Here is a 20923-nt window from a genome sequence, read left to right on the forward strand (position 1 = left end):
TTTCAGATTGTTTTAATTTTCATTTTCCTAATTGCTAAAAGACAGTAAAAGATACCATGGAAACATGGCCTTCTAGACACAGCAGGAGTGATGCACATACAAGCTCATGACTGGGGCAGTACGCATAAGGGCCTGCACATGTTTAAGCCAGATGGGTTCTTAATGCTGAGAAGAGAAGTGAACACAAGCTCCCATCCCTAAAACAGAAGCTATCTCCAATTGATAACTGCTTGTGAAGAAAAATGTATTGGTCTCTAATAAATCTTTCACTAGTTATACAAACCACACTTAAGGATAGCCCCATGTACAGCAGTAAATTTCATTTACAAAACTAACTTGTTGGTACTTTTGCATGATTTTTGTCTCATAGTTCTTTTTCTGGGCTTATTTTAATTTTAAAGTTATTTTTACTCTTTATTGGCATTTACAATATTGTTTTTTTATGAGACCTTTTTGTATGTTTTGGAATGTATGTGTTTCTGGTGTTTTTAATTTTTTTTTCTGTTTGTTCCTTTCATCCTATACTGGTTTGTTTGTGTTTATTGCATTCTTTTTATTAGATGCCTGTTTGTTTTATAATGACAGATAAACAAACTGTGTGGATTTGGGTGGGTGAGGATGTAGGAAGGATCTGGCAGGTGTTCATCATGGTGGTGGTGAACTGTGATCAAAATATACCGAATGAACATTCTGTTCAATTAAAAATAGGGTCATTTTTTAAAAAGAAGAAACACAAAACTCAGTGAAATCAAGGACAAAGAAAGAAATTAAAGGGAATAAATGTCTGGGCTATGTCCAAGAAAGCAGAAATGAATATCTGACAGAAATGACAAAAACTATCTGAGAAAATTAGGACATAGAAATCCTGAAGGCGACTCCAGATAATGAAGACATAACTGATGACCCCAATAACACACACACACAGAAATCTCTCAGGAAAGTCTTACAAACAGAATAAATAAAGCAGAAGATAGGAATCAAGTCTTGAAGATAAAATAAAAGTCCTGGTCCAAATAAGACAAAACATGAAAGATTAAAAACAAAAACTGCACACGGGGAAAGAACACAGGAAATATGGGACACAAGGGAGAAACTAAGCATTCACATTACAGGTCTAAGTGAGAGAGAAGATTCTCAAATTAATGGCTTTAGCAAATCACAGGGAAAAACATCTACAAACTAAGAATAGCACATCCATACAGATAAGTACACAGAACAACAACTGGACAGAAGCAGAAAACAATCCATGACATATCATAATTAAAGCACTAAGTTACAGAATCAAGAAAGTGATTTGAGACATTCAGGAAAATAAATTCAAGTAACATATAAAGGAAAACCCATCAGAACAATAGCCAATTATTTATAGAAACTTTGTTAAGTCAGAAGAGTTTGGAGCAATATATTCCAAAGCCTAAAGGACTAGGGTAGTGAAACTAGAATTATACACTCAACAAAACTATGTACATTGACTGTATTTTTCAGGATGAAAACAGCATAAATCAAGAAGCCAAACATAAGGAAATACTGTTTTGGGTTTGACAGAAATGAGACAGCATAGAGACTGTGGTAGAAGCCATAATTATTAAAATACGAAATAAACTGAACCCAAATGGCACCAAAAATCAACAACTGACCACAATTAGAACACATATTTCCAAAGTAATTTTAAATATCGGTAGAATCAGTTCATCTGTCTGTCAGTCTATCTCTCCCTCTCTCCGTCCCCTTCACTGTCCTTCTCTTCTCTTTCAATCTGGCTCTCTCTGTCCTCCTTTCTTCCATTCTCTTTCTCTCTCCTTCAATGGTTATTTTTTTTTTTTTTTTTGGTTTTTCGAGACAGGGTTTCTCTGTGTAGCTTTGCGCCTTTCCTGGGACTCACTTGGTAGTCCAGGCTGGCCTCGAACTCACAGAGATCCACCTGCCTCTGCCTCCCGAGTGCTGGGATTAAAGGCATGCGCCACCACCGCCCGGCTTCAATGGTTATTTTTAAGCTTGTGGACAATTTTATTAGAGTTTAAAACCCAGAGAAAGCAAGCTGTAGATCTTGGCAGCTTCCCTGAAGAGGAGAGTGAAGGTGGGAAAGAAAAAAAGTCACGCATTTGAGTTAAGTCAGCATGGCAATCAGTTGCACAATGGATGTGGTGACTTGAGTGAGAATGTTCCCACAGGTTCTGTCATTTGACACTTGGTCCTAAGTGAGTGGTGCTGTCTGGATAAGGCAAGGAGGTGTGATTTTGCTGGAGGAGGTAGTCACTGGGATTTGCAATTTCCAAGCCTTGTACAATGACCATTTTTCTGCTTGATATTCAAGATATAAGCCACTGGTTTCTTCTGTTGCCATGTCTGCCACTTCCCCAGCATCATGGAAACCTACATAAGTCCATGTAACACACTTCCTTCTATGAAATGCCTTGGTCAAGGTGATTTATCAAAGCAACAAAAAAGTAACGAATACAGCAGACAGTTAGCCATGTGAGAGGAAGGGAGTGTTAGGAGGAGAGTGAGGAAGCCCAAAGTACCAGAAAAAGCAGGCTTTAGGGTCTGGTCAGCATCATAAAGAAAGAACCAAAAAGGAAGAAAGAGAAAAAGTTGTGCCATTCTAAGTAAGGACTCGGAAAGGTTGGTTAACTCATGGATTCTCCTAGCAGATTACAGATCCTGCTGCTGTGGCATTCCAACCTATGAGTTTGGCTTCAGAGGTTTCTTCAGGAAACTCAAATTCTGCAGGTCATCTCCTTGAAATGCTGTTCAAAAGAATGGAGCCAAGATCCTGGCAAAACAGGAGCCTTTTGTAGATATTTTGGTGGGGTGTGTTTGGTTTGTTTGTTTCTATACATGGTTACTTCTGTGGTCATTTCAAGCCTAAAATGAGATTGTAAAGATGGCCTTGGTGAGCAGGAAGGGAGACTTCAAGGGGGATATGGCAAGGTCATGAAAGCAGTTTGGTAGAGACTGAAACACATGGTGGTTGCTTTCTCCTTCCTTCAAAGCCTCTGTGTAGGCTCACTAAGTAAAGAGGAAGTGTCAGGATGGAGAAGGAGGCCATTTGCATTGAAGGGGAATGCTCAGCCTTTGTGTCTGCTCTCAATTTTTCTTTTCCTTCCTTCCTTCCTTCCTTCCTTCCTTCCTTCCTTCCTTCCTTCCTTCCTTCCTTCCTTCCTTCCTTCCTTCTTTCTTTCTTTCTTTCTTTCTTTTGCTGGCAATAAAGGGATCTAACCACACTGCCACCTTAAATGTTCTTACATTGTGCTTCTTAGGAATTTGCTATAGTTACAAAACAGTTCTAGCTTGAGACAAGAAGTCATCTTATGAAGAACACACATTCCTGTGAACTTTGGTGAGGTAATAATGAGAGCCTAGACCCACTGCTCCAACTCAAAAGGGGAATATTCGCACCTCACCTGTATGCTCATCACCTTTGACTTTTACATAGTAACCATGACTACAGAGCACTAAACTCTCTATAATCGCTGTCTTTTCTCCCTCTTTCTCCAGAGTTCAGGAGGAAGTGCTAGACCTATGGTCTATTTGCTTTAGTAAAAAGCAGAAAACATTCAATGAGTGTGATACTAAGAACTTCAGATGTCCTTTCTCACAATTGTATGCCTCTGTAGCAAGACAGAAAAACAGTTTTTGTCTTGCTTCCTCATTTATCTGGGTCAATGTGTTCACTGGTACTTTCCTCCAGTGCTCTCACTTACACCACAGTAATAGTCAGCTTCATCTTCAGGCTGCATGCTGGAGATACTTAAGTAGCGATGAGCCCCAGAGCTGGAGCCAGAGAAGCGGTCAGGGATCCCATCCCCCTTGGTGTGGCTTCCATCACTCTTAAGCTTCATCACATACTTAGGAGCCTTGTCTGGATGTTGCTGGTACCATTCAATGTAGTAGCCACTGTGCTGACTACTCAAGGTGCAGGTGAGTTTGACTGAGGTTCCCAGGGAGGCAGAGGCTGAGGGTGACTGAGTCACCATAAGCTGGGAGAAAGATCCTGAAAATAGAGAATAACATTATGTCCTGTGGTAAGAGAAGAGGACAGAATGTACTTGGCAGTCAGATGGTTTCCCTGAAGTGGGATCAGGGTGCAGATGACTGCTGACCTGTAAAATGAAGGAGGAAGAAGAGGAGAAGAGTCCAGGCCATGGTGCAGACACCACTGAGCTCTGCTGAGACAGACGTGGTGAAGGTCTCTCTTATCCTTCAAAAATTTTCTGAGAACTGACAGGGCCCTTCATGCAAATTTTTCTTAGTCAACCAAATCCTTCTTAGGTGTGTGCCATCAAGAGCTGGGGTGTCCCTTCCTGCCTGAGGCTGCCCAAGGGACCACAGTGTCCCTACTGCTGGGCCTGTTGAGTCTTGAGCAGACACAAAGAGACAGATGTTTGTGTTGTCAGCTGAGAGTCTCCAGACACTTCAGTGTCACCTACAGACCCCACTGAGCAGGTTCAGGTCTACCATATCTGTGTTAACGTGACTCCTAACAAGTCTGCAATAATCAAACACTTTCTGATCAATGACAGAAGGACTTGCCTCCTCTAGGCACAGTATGTAGACTTGAATTCATGAGAATCTCTTTTTTAATTTTTTTTTATTTTACAACACCATTCAGTTCCACATAATAGCCACATCCCCCATTCCCACTTCCTCCAGATCAAGGTCTCCCCCGAGGACCGGGATCGACCTGATAGACTCAGTCCAGGCAGGTCCAGTCCCCTCCTCCCAGACTGAGCCAAGCGTCCCTGTATAAGTCCCAGGATTCAAACAGCCAACTCATGCAACGAGCCCAGGACCAGCCAGGCACCACCGCCCAGATGCCTCCCAAACAGATCAAGCCAACCAACTGTCTCACCCATTCAGAGGGCCTGATCCTGTTGGGGGCCCCTCAGCCTTTGGTTCATAGTTCATGTGCTTCCATTCATTTGGTTATTTGTCCCTGTGCTTTATCCAACCTTGGCTTCAACAATTCTCGCTCATATAAACCCTCCTCTTTCTCACTAATTAGACTCCCAGCGCTCCACCAGGGGCCCAGCTGTGGATGTCTGCATCGAGATTCCTCAGTCCTTGGATGGGGTTTATGGCACAACTATCAGGATGTTTGGCCATCCCATCACCAGAGTAGGTCAGTCCCAGCCGAATCTCGACCATTGCCAGCAGTCTTTTGTGGGGGTATCTTTGTGGATCTCCATGGGCCTCCCTAGCTCTCTGCTTCCTCCCCTTCTCATGTGGTCTTCATTTACCATGGTCTCCTATTCCTTGTTCTCCCTCTCTTTTCTTGATCCAGCTAGGATCTCCCGCTCTCTTTCCCTCAACCGTTGCCCTTCATTGCTCTCACTCATGTCCAGGCTGTTCATGAAGATCTCATCCATTTCTCCGTGTCTTTCTTGGGGTCCCATTTTCCAGGTAGCCTCACTGGTGATATGAGTAGCAGTCCAGTCATCTTTGTTCCACATCTAGCATCTTCCTATGAGTAAGGAATATCATATTTGTCTTTCTGAGTCAGGGTTACCTCACTCAGGGTGATTTTTTCTAGATCCACCCATTTGCCTGCAAACCACATGATGTCATTGTTTTTCTCTGCTGAGTAGTATTCCATTTTGTGTATGTGCCACAATTTATTTATCCATTCTTCAGTTGAAGGGCATCTAGGTTGTTTCCAGGTTTGGGCTATTACAAACAATCCTGATATGAACATAGCTGAGCAAGTGCTCTTGTGGTATGATTGAGTATTACTTGGGTATATGCCCAAGAGGGGTATAGCTGGTTCTTGGGGGAGATTGATTCCCAATTTTCTAAGAAAGCGCAATATTGATTTCCAAAGTGGTTGTACAAGCTTGCATTCCCACCAGCAGTGGAGGAGAGTTCCCCTAGTTCCACATCCTCTCCAGCATAAAGTGTCTTCAGTGTTTTTGATCTTAACCATTCTGATAGGCATAAGGTGGTGTCACAGAGTTGTTTTGATTTGCATTTCCCTGATAATTAGGATGTTGAGCAATTCCTTAAATGTCTTTCAGCCATTAGAGTTTCCTCTGTTGAAAATTCTCTTTTTAGTTCTAAAACCCATTTCTGAATTGGACTGTTGGACGTTTTGATGTTTAATTTCTTGAGTTCCTTATATATTCTGGATATCAGTCCTCTGTCACATGTGGGGTTGGTGAAGATCTTTTCCCATTCTGTAGGCTGTCGCTTTGCCTTGTTGACCATATCCTTTGCTCTACAAAAGCTTCTCAGTTTCAAGAGGTCCCATTGATTGATTGTTTGTCTCAGTGTCTGTGCTACTGGTGTTATATTTAGGAAGTGATCTCCTATGCCAATGCATTCAAGACTACTTCCTACTTCCTCTTCTAGCAGGTTCAGAGTAGCTGGATTTATGTTGAGGTCTTTGATCCACTTGGACTTAAGTTTTGTGCACGGTGACAGATATGGATCTATTTGCAGCCTTCTACACGTTGACATGCAGTTATGCCAGCACCATTTGTTGAAGATGCTTTCTTTTTTCAATTGTACACTTTTGGCTTCTTTGTCAAAAATTATATGTTCATAGGTGTGTGGGTTAATGTCACGGTCTTCAATTAGATTCCATTGGTCCACATGTCAGTTTTTATGCAAATACCAAGATGTTTTTATCACTGTAGCTCTATAGTAGAGCTTGAAGTCAGGGATTGTGATGCCTCCAGAGGTTGTTTTATTGTATAGGATTCTTTTGGCTATCCTGGGTTTTTTGTTTTTCCATAGGAAGTTAAGTATTATTCTTTCCAGGTCTGTGAAGAATTGTGTTGGTATTTTGATGGGGATTGCATTGAATCTGTAGATTGCTTTTGGTAAGATCGTCATTTTTACTATGTTAACCCTGCCTATCCATGAGCATGGGAGATGTTTCCGTTTTCTGACATCTTCTTTAATTAATTTCTATTTTCAGGGACTTAAAGTTCTTGTCATATAGGTCCTTCACTTGCTTGGTTAGTGTTACCCCAAGGTATTTTATGTCATTTGTGGCTATTGTAAAGGGTGATGTATCTCTAATTGCCTTCTAAGCTTCTTTGTCCATTGTATATAGGAGGGCTACAGATTTTTTTGACTTGATCTTGTATCCTGCTATGTTCCTGAAGATGTTTATAAGCTTTATCAATTCCTGGGTGGAATCTTTGGGGTCACTCAAGTATACGATCATGTCATCTGCAAATAGGGAAAGCTTGACTTCTTCCTTTCCAATTTGTATCCCCTTAATCTCCTTATGTTGTCTTATTGCTCTGGCTAGAACTTCAAGTACTATATTGAATAAGTATGGGGAGAGTGGACAGCCTTGCCTTGTTCCTGATTTTAGTGGAATTGCTTTGAGTTTCTCCCCATTTAATTTGATGTTGTCTGTTGGCTTGCTGTAAATTGCCTTTATTATGTTTAGGTATGTTCCCTGTATTCCTGATCGCTCCAAGACTTTTATCATGAAGGGGTGTTGGATTTTGTCAAATGCCTTTTCTGCATCTAGTGAGATGATCATGTGTTTTTTTCTTTGAGTTTGTTTATATGGTGTATTACATTGATGGATTTTCGTATGTTGAACCACTCTTGCATCCCTGGGATGAAGCCTACTTGATCATGGTGGATAATTTTTGATGTGTTCTTGGAGTCTGTTTGCCAGTATTTTATTGAGTATTTTTGCATCAATGTTCATGAGGGAGATCAGTCTGTAGTTCTCTTTCTTTGTTGCATCCATGTTTGGTTTAGGAATCAGGGTAATCGTAGCCTCATAGAAGGAGTTTGGTAATGTTCCATCTGTTTCTATTATGTGGAACAATTTAGAGAGTATTGGTATTAACTCTTCTTTGAAGATCTGGTAGAATTCTGCGCTGAAACCATCTGGTCCTGGGCTTTTTTTGGTTGGGAGACTTTTAATGACTGATTCTATTTCCTTACGGGTTATTGGACTATTTAAATAGTTTATCTGGTCTTGATTTAACTTAGGTATGTGGTACCTATCCAGAAAATTGTCCATTTCTTTTAGGTTTTCCAGTTTTGTGGAGTAGAGGTTTTTGAAATATGACCTGATAATTCTCTGGATTTCCTCAATGTCTGTTGTTATGTCCCCCTTTTCATTTCTGATTTTGTTGATTGGATTCTCTCTCTCTGGCTTTTGGTTAGTTTGGATAAGAGCTTGTCTATTGTTGATATTCTCAAAGAACTAACTCTTTGTTTCATTAATTTTTTTGTATTGTTCTCTTAGTTTCTAATTTATTAATTTCACCTCTCACTTTGATAATTTTCTGGCATCTATTCTTCCTGGGAGACTTTGTTTCTTCTTGTTCTAGAGCTTTCAGGTGTGCTGTTAAGTCACTAGTGTGGGATTTCTCCAACTTCTTTATTTGGGCTTTTAGTGCTATGAATTTCCTTCTTAGCACTGCTTTCACAGTGTCCCATAAGTTTGGGTATGTGGTGTCTTCATTTTCATTGATCTTTAGGAAGTCTTTAATTTCTTTCTTTATTTCTTCCTTAACCCATTTGTGATTCAGTTGAGCATTATTCAGTTTCCATGAGATTGTAAGTTTTCTGTAGTTTTTGTTGTTGTTGAAATCTAACTTTAAACCATGGTGGTCTGATAGAATACAGGAGGTTATTCTAATTGTTTTTTATCTGTTGAGATTTGCTTTGTTTCCAAGTATGTGGTCGATTTTAGAGAAAGTTCCATGGGGTGCTGAGAAGAAGGTATATTCTTTCTTGTTAGGATGGAATGTTCTGAAGATATCTATTAGGTCCAATTGGGCCATGACATCAGTTAAGTCCTTTATTTCTCTGTTAAGTTTCGATTTGGGAGATCTGTCCAGTGGTGAAAGTGGGGTGTTGAGATCTCCCACTATTAATGTGTGGGGTTTTATATGTGGTTTAAGCTTTAGTAATGTTTCTTTTACATATGTGGGTACCCTTGTGTTTGGGGCATAAATGTTCAGAATTGAAATTTTGTCTTGGTGGATCATTCCTGTGATGAGGATGTAATGCCCTTCTTGATCTCTTTTGATTGATTTTAGTTTGAAGTCTGTTTTGTTGGATATCAGGATGGCTACACCCACTTGTTTCTTAAGACCATTTGATTGGAAAGTCTTTTCCCAGCATTTCATTGTTAGGTAGTGTCTGTTTTTGAATTTCAGATGTGTTTCTTGTATACAGCAGAAAGATGGGTCCTGCTTTCGTATCCATTCTATAAGTCTATGTCTTTTTATAGGTGAATTAAGTCCATTGATATTAAGGGATATTAAGGACCAGTGATTGTTCATCCCTGTTATTTTTGGTGGTAGTGTGTGTGTACTTCTCTTCTTTGGGGTTTACTGTTGTGGTTTTATCTATTTCCTGTGTTTTCGATTGTGTATCTGACTTCCTTCTGTTGGAATTTTCCTTCTAGTGCTTTCTGTAGGGCTGGGTTTGTGGATAGGTATTGTTTAAATCTGGCTTTGTCTTTGAATGTCTTGTTCCTTCCATCTATGATGATTGAAAGTTTTGCTGGGTATATTAGTCTGGGCTGACATCCATGGTCTCTTAGTGTCTGCATTACATCTGTCCAGGTCCTTCTGGCTTTCAAAGTCTCCATTGAGAAATCGGGTGTTATTCTGATGGGTTTACCTTTATAGGTCGCTTGGCCTTTTTCCTCTGCTGCTCTTAATATTCTTTCTTTATTCTGCACATTTAGTTGTTTAATTATTATGTGTTGAGGGAACTTTTTTGGGGGGTCTAGTCTGTTTGGTGTTCTATAGGTTTCTTGTATCTTCATAGGCATTTCCTTCTTTAAGTTGGGAAAGTTTTCTTCTATAATTTTGTTGAATATATTTTCTGTGCTTTGAGTTGGTATTCTTCACCTTCTTCTATCCCTATAATTCATAAGTTTGGTCTTTTCACGGTGTCCCAAATTTCTTGAACATTTTGGTTCATGACTTTGTTGGCTTTAGTGTTTCCTTCGACTGATGAAACTATTTCTTCTACTGTATCTTCAGTGCCAGAGATCCTCTCTTCCATCTCTTGCATTCTGTTGGTTATACTTGCATCTGAAGTTCGCGATCTTTTACTCAGGTTTTCTATTTCCAGCATTCCCTCTGTTTGTGTCTTCTTTATTTTTTCAATTTCCCTTTTCAGGTCTTGGATTGTTTCCTTTGTTTGTTTCATTGCTTTTTCATGATTTTCTTTCAGTATTTTATTGTTTTCTTCCAGTACTTTATTGTTTTCTTCCAGGACTTTATTGTTTTCTTCCAGGACTTTATTGTTTTCTTGCAGGACTTTATTGTTTTCTTCTAATTTGTTTGCCTTTTCCTCTAGTTGTTTACAGCATTCTTCCAATTTTCTTGTCTTTTCCTCTACACAAGCCTTTACCTTCTTCATGATGTTACTCATAAGTCTACTTTCTTCTGCTTCTTCCAATTTTTGATGTTCAGGTCTAGATGTTGGAGGCAGGCTAGGTTCTGGTGATGCTGTATTGCTCTTCATTTTGTTGTATGTACTTCTGCCTTGACATCTGCCCATCTCCTTGTGGTTCCTTGTTGGTCTTATCAGTGTACTTGGTTCAGAAAGAGCTGACAGATTCAGGAAGTCTCTCTCTCTTGTCCAGATGGGAGTTCTCTTGTCCAAATGGGAACTCCGGGGCAGGATGGAAGCTCTTATCTGGACCGGAAGTCTCTGGTCCAGAAGGGAAGTCGGGAGCAGGATGGGAGCTGGGGGCTGGTCTCTAAGTCTCAGGAGGTGGCTGGGGTCTCGGGCAGATGGGCGTGGGGGCAGGGCATGGAGATTACAGGGGCTGCTGGGGGATTGGAGAAGGGGATCCCTCCCAGTGGGGCTAGAAGGGGACCTGCCCGGTGGCCAGAACCTGGGGCCAAGTTGGGCAGGTCTTCCCAGAGTGGCTGGTGCTCAGGGATGGTGTCCTGGTTGGACCCGGATACTCACCTCTGGTCCAGAAGGGAAGTTGGGGGCAGGATGGGACCTGGGGGCCAGTCTCAAAGTCTCAGGAAGTGGCTGGGGTCTCGGGCAGATGGGCTGGGGGCAGGGCACGGAGATTGCAGGGGCTGCCGGGGGGTTTGGAAAAGGGGATCCCTCCTGGTGGGGCTAGAAGGGGACCTGCCTGGTGGCCAGAACCTGGGGCCAAGTTGGGCAGGTCTTCCTGGAGTGGCTGGTGCCCAGGGATGGTGTCCGGGTTGGGCCCAGATACTCACCTCTGGTCCAGAAGGGAAGGCCATGAGGATCTCTTTATCCAGGGGCTTCTCCCATATAAACTGAGGACACAGATATATCCTCAATGAGGCCCTCTCAGTTTGCACAAGAAACCACAGCCCTCCATGGTTCCTCAGCAGACTGACCAATAGAGACACACTGGTGAATGTTGGTTTCTAGGAAGATAAATATTATATTGCACAACTCTCTTAATATTTAGAAATAAAAAAAATTAGAAGGTCACAAGTTGAAACAAATAAAAATTACAAAAAAGTGCACAAACTAGAAAGGAAAAGAAAGCTTGTTCTCAATTAAGAATTAGAGAGGATCAGTGAAGAATGACTATGTGTGATGGCTTCCAAGGAAACCAATTATAACCAGCCTACTATGTAGCTGACATAGAAATTATATCTAACTGGCATGGCTTTAGGGAGATGGATTCTCACAAATGAGAACAGCCATAAATTTACACAAGAATTAATGAATCAAGACAGAAGTCATCAGTGAGCCTAGGCAAGAGCAAGAGGAACAGCAGGCGGGTTTCTGGAGTCTGCTTCAGCTCACACATGTTTAAGGAAGCTGTTCTACATGATATTCCTTGTCAAACCCTCTCCTCCAGGCTCAGGGAATATACAGAAGAGGAGGTGGAAACATCGTAAGTAGTTTGATGACTCCAATAAAACAGCATCTTCTAGATCAACAGGACTGATGCTCATGGGAACTCACAGAGACTATGACTGCACGCACAAGACCAGCACAGGTTCAAACCAAATAAAAATATCAGCTCTGAAAAAGGAAGTGGACAAAACTTCCACTGTTAGCCATGCAGCTATTGTAACAGGTAAAGTCTGAAAAACGGAGAGTCAGTTTTCTCCAATGCAGTGTCACTAGCAATATCAACCACACTCTAGGGCAGGCCTTATGTCCAGGAATAGTTGGCCAACACAGAACAGATTCCATAGGCTGAGTTTATTTGTATGTACTTATTGCATTGTTTTATTTTGTCTGAATGTTTTTCCTTTTTTCAATTTTTCTATGTAGGCCAACTTGACCTGCATAGAATGCTCTAGGACAGCTGGAGGTGTATGGTGAAATGCTGTCTTGAAAAGTTTTTTTTTTCCCAGAAAGGGTTTCTCTGTGTAGCCATGGCTTTTGTGGAAACCAGGCTGGCCTCAAACTCACAGAGATCTGCCTGACTCTGCCTCCCAAGTGTTGGGATTAAGGGAATGTCCCACCACTGACATGCATTAAATTATTTTTATAAAGTAATAAACACTTTAGACAAAATGTTGACACAGACAATGAGAGAGAGAGACAGAGACAGAGACAGAGAGAGAAGGAGAGGATGGAGGGGAGAGTGAGGGAAAAGAATGAAAGAGAATCTAGGATTCATTTGTCCCTGGTAGAATCCAGGCATGGAACTGTATATTGAGGCTTCAGCATACAGGGGCACTCGCTTCCAAGCCTGACAATGTGAGTTTACTTGAAACATCCATGGTGGAAGGAAATGGCTCACTGCCTTGTGCAAGTTGTCCTCTAATTTCAAGGACACACAAACACACACACACACACACACACACATTCACAAAGACACACACACACACACACATTTACAAACACACATTCCCACATGCACACATTAAATAATTAAATAAATATATTAAAAACTATTTTCATTCTTTGCTGTCTGTCACTAGTTTCTGTTCATCTGTGGTTTTTCCTTATTTTAGGCCCTTATTATTATTGTTGACAGTGTAATGCCAGTGTGAATTCTTAGGAAGGAGAGCTTTATGAATGAAGAATTACAGGCCCATTTCTAACCCACAGATTCAGGGTACATGAGCACCCTGAGTTCTAACAAATATTGATCTTGCACAGGCTACAAACTATTGTGGTTTGAGTTGCACATTTTCCTGATTCCTCTATTTATTGTCTCCTACTGCCATGTACAGCAAAAGAACTTCCTAACATCCACTCTGCATTATGTGCCAGATTTAACATTCTTAAAGTTCCCACTACAAATGGTAGGCATATCCCTTTGTTTCACGTAAATCACAAAATATTCAAAACTAAGTTTTTTATAACAAGGTAATACGTGCATGTTCACACGTATACAGCTGGAAACCTTGAAGAAAAGGCTTCTCCTAGAAGCTCACCTCTGTGTCTTTGCTTACAGGCATACTATACTGAAAGAGGAGAGATATATTCACATTTTGAGACTGACAACTGCTTAACATTAGAGTTTAGTTGCTGTCATAAAACTAGAAATGTGAGCCAATGTGTCAGTATCCATGGGGGTAAAATATGAGTCAAGGTGAATGAAATATGTGCAAATTCAGAAACACTTTAAAAATAGTTGCTTTGTTTGTTGGTCCCCTGGGATGACAGTAATGTCATACAGCAAACTGTGTGGGCTAGACAAGGGAACGTGTCATCTCATCCTGATTCATGGAGGACAGACCTGCAAAATTCACCTGCTGAGCTAAGAACCCTATGGCACCCTTTCCTTCCCTCCTCTGTCCTCTTGTTTGGGAACAATCTTAGGTGATTTTTGGTCAGCAGCATCAAAGCCCTACATGCACATTGGACTTCACATGGCAATCCATCACTGTTACCTCCCTGTGTTCCTAAAGCCATCTTATAAGGGCAGAAGGGACCCACTGTGCTTCAGGATGTGTTCAACAGACTAAGGACATGTGCACTAGTCCTTACAATCTTTTTTTTTTTTTTTGGTTTTTCGAGACAGGGTTTCTCTGTGTAGCTTTGCACCTTTCCTGGATCTCGCTCTGTAGACCAGGCTGGCCTCAAATTCACAAAGATCCGCCTGGCTCTGCCTCCTGAGTGCTGGGATTAAAGGCGTGCGCCACCACCGCCCGGCCCAATCTTATAATAAGATTGCATACAATGGTATTCAGATTTATCACATCAACATATCTTCTTTAGGGGTAAATGTGTTAACCTAATGTCATAGGAGAAATTATTTCCATATATATATATATATATATATATATATATATATATAATTTCAAAGCTTTTAAAAACTAAAATGAATTTGCATTGTCTTCAAATGAAAAATAATATAACAATAGTTAGAAAATATGAGTGGACAGTTATTCCCTTTGATCTAAGTTGTTGAATGAACATTATGGAGAATGCTTCTCTCCGGAGACCTATTGACTCTAGTCTTACAAGCAAACATATATAAGGGAGGAATAAAATATTTGACTTCTAGTTTTATTTTTTATTATCTATCATAATAGTTAACAAACACCTTCACTTTTATGACTCTAACTATGACTCAAATGAAGGCAGATGCTTCCCTTCACCTTCTTGTCTGTGGAGAGTCAACATCAGGATGGCAACAGTGCCTGGTCATGGGACCCACTCCACAGGACAGGGCTTACACCCAGGCTCAGACAAATGCATGTTTGTGTCTTGCTTCTCCATGTGTGTCTCACTGTGCTGTACCACTGCAGTGTTCATGCAGTCGCCTTCAGCACTGTCCTCAGATTGTAACCCTAGAGCCAGGACAAGGTTATGTTTAAGGAGAAAAGTGACAGGAGACTGGGAGTGCCTGTTGTTGTTGGGTGAATCAGAGCCTAGAGGCTTGGCCAGGCAGCTTCTGGAACCAGTGTGGAAAGAGAGGATAGGTAACTGCTGGAGAGTGTCATTCAACAGGATACCCTTAGGAAAAATGGAAAAATACCCTATGTTCCTGGATTGGCAGACTTAATATTGTGAAAATGTCTATAGTATCTAAATTAATTTACAGGAATAATGAAATAACTACTAAAATTGTAATATCACATTTTACAGGTTTAGAAGAGAACAGTATGAGAACTACCTCAAATTTTACTATAAAGACAATCTGGTACTGGCATTATAAAAATAGATAAGGGATCAGTGAGATAAAATAGAGGAACCAGAAACAAAGTGGCAAAGACATGCTCACTTAGTTTTAACAAAGCAAAAACATAGTTGGAGGAAAATGGCCTATTATACACATGGTGCTGGTGAAACTGGATTTCTACTTGAAGAAGATATTTGATTTATATTTTTCACCTTGTGCAAAAATCAATTCAAAATAGATCCAAGACTAACCCTAGTATAAGGCTTCGGTCCTTAATTACCTCATCAGCCTGCAATGGCGCCCCAGCCTAAAAAGTGGGTAGGCCCTCTGTGTGTCCCTTTCTTTCCTTTCAGCTCCTTCCTTCCATCTGTCCTCTCTCCCCCCTCTCCCCCCTCTTCCTCCCTCTCTCTCCCTCTCCCAATAAAGCTCTAAAAAGGTAACCATGGCTGTGATTCTTCCGATCAGCACTCTCCTCTGCTGGCATGGCCGCTGCAGGCGGCAGCCAGCCACAAGCAGTGTGCTGTTTAACCAACATTGGTGCCATGACTCAGACACACCACCGAGCTGAGTACCTGCTGTGATGGCTGCTGCCTACTGCCTCCACTGGACCCCCACACAGCTACTGCTGCCGTCACCACAGTGAATCTGCCATTCTTGCGGCTGTAGTCTGAGCTATATTCTTTGCGATGCACACCCTGGGGGTTTTCCTAAGGCTGAACTGGCAAGGGCAGGCACATTTTTGATCCTGACAAGGGGGTAAATGGTGTCTAGGGTTCAATGGTGGACCAACTACAGTACAGTTGCAGCCCTCATGATCCCTTGATGAAGAGGACTCGCAATAAAGGTCTAAAAAGGTAACCATGGCTGTGATTCTTCCAATCAGCACTCTCCTCCCCCCCACCACCACATGGCTGCCACCGAGCAGCGCACCTTTTAACCAACACCTAGAACTCTAAAATTTTCAGATGAATACACAGGAGATGCTCTTCAAAATATTGGCGTGGGCAAGAACTCTTTCTATAGAACAGCAACAGCACAGAAGCTGACCCCATGTATCACCAGATGGATACATGAACGTAAAAATTATCTGTGCAACAAAGGAAACAGTCAGCAGAGTAAATAACCCACAGAATGGGAGGAAGTTCTTCACCAGCTCCATTTCAGAAAAGAGGTTAAGACTCAGAGCTTTCAAAGACTTTTTGACAATAAATAACAGTGGAATCAAACAGATCTCTGACTCCTGGGCTAATGCCCAGAGAATTCCATTTCCTACCATAGAGATATTTGTATCTCATGCTTATTGCTGCTTTATTTACTATAGGAAAAAAATGGAATCATCATAGCTTGTTTATCAATAGATTCGTGGATAGTGAAAATTTGGAACACACACACACACACACACACACTCACACACACACACACACACACACACACACACACACACACAAAGACTATTCATCTCTAAAGCAAAAGGGAGTTGAAAAAACTCCAGGAAATGGGCGGACATAGAATGTACAATATTAGGCGAAGTCACACATCCTCATGTTTTTTCTCATATGTGGAATCTAGCCAATAATGATATATATATTTAAAAAAACATACATGTGGGTACAGTATAACATGAAGAAAAGATAATGAGAAAGGCTAAATATAAGGGAATGTGGGAAGACTGAATGCAGGTAGTGTACATTAGTTATGAAAGAGGACATAAGGTATTGATAGCCCAGAGTCCAGGGAAGACACCACATCTGGCGTGGGATATCTGAGGGGAAAAAAAATCTATGTACACTATGCTCTTAGGTCTGTTAACTTTATTCCTCTAAGACAAAAGTCTATCTATACAGCTACAGCTCCATCAGGAATTCAAGGTAGGAATAAATGTATATACACCAAGCTCTTTGTCCAAACATCCTGACTTTGTGCTGGGACCTATGTCAGCAGCTCTGAGAATTTTGAAACTCAGGCCTGTTTCAAGCTGGGGTGAGGGGCTTACTTGAAATGGGGGTGCTTTGGTTCTTCACTTCCTATATCTCAGAACAAGAGAGGGTGAGTGCATCTTCCCTAGGCAGGCAGCGGCCACTTCCATTTTCTGAGCTTGTGGCAGGATGCTGTAGCTGTACCTTCTCCATTCCTCTAAAAATAGACAGCAAACTCCCTCCTCCTCCATGGAGACCCTGACTGAGGAAGTGACCACATCCCCAACAGGTTTCCCACTTCATAAAGCCCTTCACTGGGATAACTCAAAATAATTTCCTTCCTCAAGCCAAAAAAATTCTGCCGACCATCTCTTAACATACATTCACCACACATTTGGGTTTATCAGAGTGGGCAATGCAGGGAACGGACTTTGTTTCTGTATTAATTGTTTCTCTAAATTGAATTCTACCATTGCCCGGAGGTACAGGGAATATTTTCCTAAGCTCCCTCTCTTTAGCATTGGTTCCTGCTCTCTGCAGTTGTACTCATTCCATAGTCGCAGATAAGCCCTCCACCCACTCAATTTTTAGTTTTAATGTCTTTCCTTCCCTCCACGCTGCTTTCTTCCTTTCTCTGTCCCTACCTTCTCCTTTCTTCTCTACAGCTCTACTGTCTTTCCTACTGAATCTACAACACCTTCCACAGTTGTCCACCTCAGAGGATGGGTCCATTCCAAACTGTCTGGTTTATTCTCCCAGAGCCTCCAAGAGTACATGAGTATCCTCTGCCTTCCAGTCCTACATACCAAAAACACCTTGTCAGCAATCTGCCTGTCCAAAGTAACATTTTAATAATATTTTTACATGATCCATTTCCCAGAAATGTACCCACAATATTATTTTTTATTTTTGATATAATCATCAAAGTGGGTCTCAAGTATTAACCAAAACAGGGTTGTACTTTCCATGCATGATGCCCATGGAAGTTCATCCAAATCCCTGACCAGATATTGGAGCTGTCTTAGCTGTGTCCCTTTGCTCTATTAGCACAAACAGTTCTTCTCCAAGTTCCTGTACCCCCTCTATGGTGATCCTAAACTGATCTGTTTCCTTATTCTTCACTGTCACAATTGCAGCAGAAGACATGTTTTCACATCGTTAATTACATGTTTTATCTAGCGAATTCCATTCTTTACCTTATTGCCTCAGTTTACTCTTAGTACCTTCTTCACCCCTCCCGTGAGGATCTCATTATCTCTATCAGAGGCAGAAAAGATGCCAGAAAGGGGAAAATATATACTATAGTGGTTAATAATCCAGAAAGTGGAAAATTACATGAAACTGAAAAATTGTGAGCAAGAAATCAGGTGTGTGAGTAATCAATCTATCCCAGGTTTTCATTCTGATAGTTAGTAAATCATAGGGTAAGCAAAAGTCTACCCAACTTTTTGACATATTGCTTTCCCTTCTCTCTGCCATCCAATATGTGCTCAAATGTGATGCATGTTGAATTTAATCACTACTTACCTTTCTGACCTGAACTTAGACATCTGTCTATACAAATATATATATTTGGTTTTACGAGACAGGGTTTCTGTGCATAGCCCTGAATGTCCTGGAACTCACTCTGTAGACTAGGATAGCTCGAACTCACAGAGATCCACCTGCTTCTGCCTCCCAAGTGCTGGGATTAAAGGTTTGAGCAACCACCACCCAGTGATATAATTATTATTAATATGGTATTTGTGGTTTTCTTGGGTTTCTTCACTGAGCTTGCTTTGTCACCTTTCATTATCACCTTTCATGCTCTTCAGAGCTTTCCAGATGAAGGACAGTTCACAGGATGGGAGAGATCCATTACATTTGCATATCCACTATGTGTAGATTTTAACATTTATGCATGCACTAGGTCTTCCCTTAACATTCCATTATAGACCTTGATTGGAGCTTCTATAGAGTTGGATAACCCAGGCTTTGTCGACATGAGAATAAGATATTGTTTTGTTTAGCAACTGGGGACAGACTCTCAGGGAGTAAAACCTCATCCTTATGCCTTAGGGAAGTGAGAGTCTAATCTAGGGCCTCCTTAATAGTTTAGAACAACTTCTTGAAGCAGTGGCTTTGCCCAAGTGTGCCATCTCCCATTTTACAGATACATTTGGCAATACAGAGAGTTAATGATGTCATAATGGAGGGAAAACATGAAAATGTGCAGGTGACTCGTGGTCAGAGATGATGCTAAACACATCACACATATAAGGAAGTCTCTGACACAAAATGTCAGTAGTGTTGCCCTCCAAAATTCCTTTTTTCAACACTATGTACTCCATGGACTGACCCTAAAAATGTAAAGAGGTCAGACATCCATAGGAGGCAGGAGAAAGTGGGATCTTGCACTGAACCCAGAGGAAATTATGACTTGGCAACCCCAATAGCAGTACGAATAAAGGAGACTTGATAAAACAATAGTCCATTTCACAAATGATTTCACAGCTGGTGCTCTGGATTGTTTTTGTCTTACTTCCCCATGATTCTCATCACTGTGACTAAAAGACTGACAGTAGTAGTCACCCTCATCTTCAATCTGCAGATCAGTGATGGTGAGCGAGGCTGAGTTGGAGGAGCTGTCAATGGAGGCCGAGTACCGATCAGGAACCCCAGATGGTCTTTTATCATCCTTATAGATGACAGCGGTGGGTGAATTTCCAAAGTGCTGCTGGTACCAGTGCACATAGCTATTTCCTATGTTACCACTGCTGCGCAGGCAGGTGATAGTGACTGTGCTCCCAAGATTCCCTGACACAGAGTTTGGCTGAGTTAGCACAAACTGGGCATATGACCCTGTAAAAGGAAGATAAAATACATCAGTAAGGACAAGGAAACCTTATTCATAGGGAAGAACTTAAGCCAAACATCCCAAGCAAGAGTTACCCTCCCAGAATTCCTTAAATCCACCCACTTGTTAAGTAACAAAGGAAGATGAGGAATAGCGGAGCCGAAGTCATGGTGAAGACACCCAGATCCTGCTTCCTGAGTCCAATGGAGTGATTGTAGCTGGGCTCCCCTTCTTATCTGTCCGGGGAGTCTAAATACAGGCTGGCTCCATGCAAATGCCCCTCTTCCTGAGGATGTATAGGCCCCTCCTTTAGCTTCATATTGGGTCTGACTGAGAAGTGGAAAGACTACACACGCAGTGAGGATGTCCTGAAAGTGAAAGGAAAAACATCAGAAATTGGAGAGCACTAGGCAGGTGCTTAGCCATATCACTCCCTAAGGCAACCATGACCTGTCATCTGGTGCGTGACTGCTAGGTCCCCCTCATGACAACAGTGAGACCATTTGGGAAGTCACAAAGCCCTATCTGGACTCTGAGTGGAACATGAATTGTCCCTTAATATAATTTTGTATGTGTCAACTGAGGCAGTGGGCAACCCACTTTACTTTTGCATAGAGAATCAATGCCTGGTTTAAGAGTTTTTGTTTTGTTTTGTTTAACTCTAGAAGACCAGTGGTTATAATAGTGGTCATTTCTAGGCAATGATTTATTAAAGGATTGGAGTTAAGTGTGGGTTTCAGCAGTTAAGTGTGTTGGCTGTTCCTGCAGAGGAAATGATTTTCATTCCCAGCCCCCATGTCAGACAGCTCAGAGTCTCCTGTCCTTCCAGCACTGTGGGATTGGATGTCCTCTCTGGCCTCCTCAGATACCAGACACACTTGTGAGCACACAATCAAGAGTGCACACACCGTCGATAGAGAGATTGACTATCATCTGCTGTCCACACATTATATCTAAAGAAACAGTGAAAATGTCACTGCTGAAATCTTCAACTTGAATTCTAAGGGAATCCCTTGTCAAACAGCAGAATTTTGTAGTGTTTAAAGAGCCTAGCCATAGAGATGAACACATAACATTATATATGCTGAGACTAAGTTGTCCAACATGAAAATGTTTAGTTTCTGAGTCTATTTTTTATAC

General features: G+C 41.4%; 1 protein-coding gene and 1 gene segment (V, D, J or C); one reads left to right on the plus strand and one right to left on the minus strand.

The window, feature by feature from the left end:
• The window catches only part of LOC114687105 (immunoglobulin lambda-1 light chain-like), an 826243-nt gene that overhangs the window by 718412 nt on the left and 86908 nt on the right, over nt 1–20923 (minus strand). The window contains exons 1-2 of one of the 3 annotated variants that reach the window (XM_037209861.1): nt 19907–20007; nt 19497–19788 (exon numbers count right to left, since the gene is read on the minus strand). The exons of the other annotated variants lie outside the window; for them this stretch is intronic. Coding sequence (XP_037065756.1) covers nt 19497–19788; nt 19907–19952 — 338 coding nt within the window. The 5' untranslated portion in view covers nt 19953–20007. Of the gene's footprint in view, nt 1–19496; nt 19789–19906; nt 20008–20923 lie in introns of those variants that run through there. 3 annotated transcript variants of the gene reach the window in all.
• LOC119088814 overlaps nt 1–20923 on the plus strand; it is a 622476-nt gene that overhangs the window by 429518 nt on the left and 172035 nt on the right.

Source organism: Peromyscus leucopus, chromosome 12 (assembly GCF_004664715.2).
Source record: "Peromyscus leucopus breed LL Stock chromosome 12, UCI_PerLeu_2.1, whole genome shotgun sequence".
Taxonomy (NCBI): Eukaryota; Metazoa; Chordata; class Mammalia; order Rodentia; family Cricetidae; genus Peromyscus; species Peromyscus leucopus.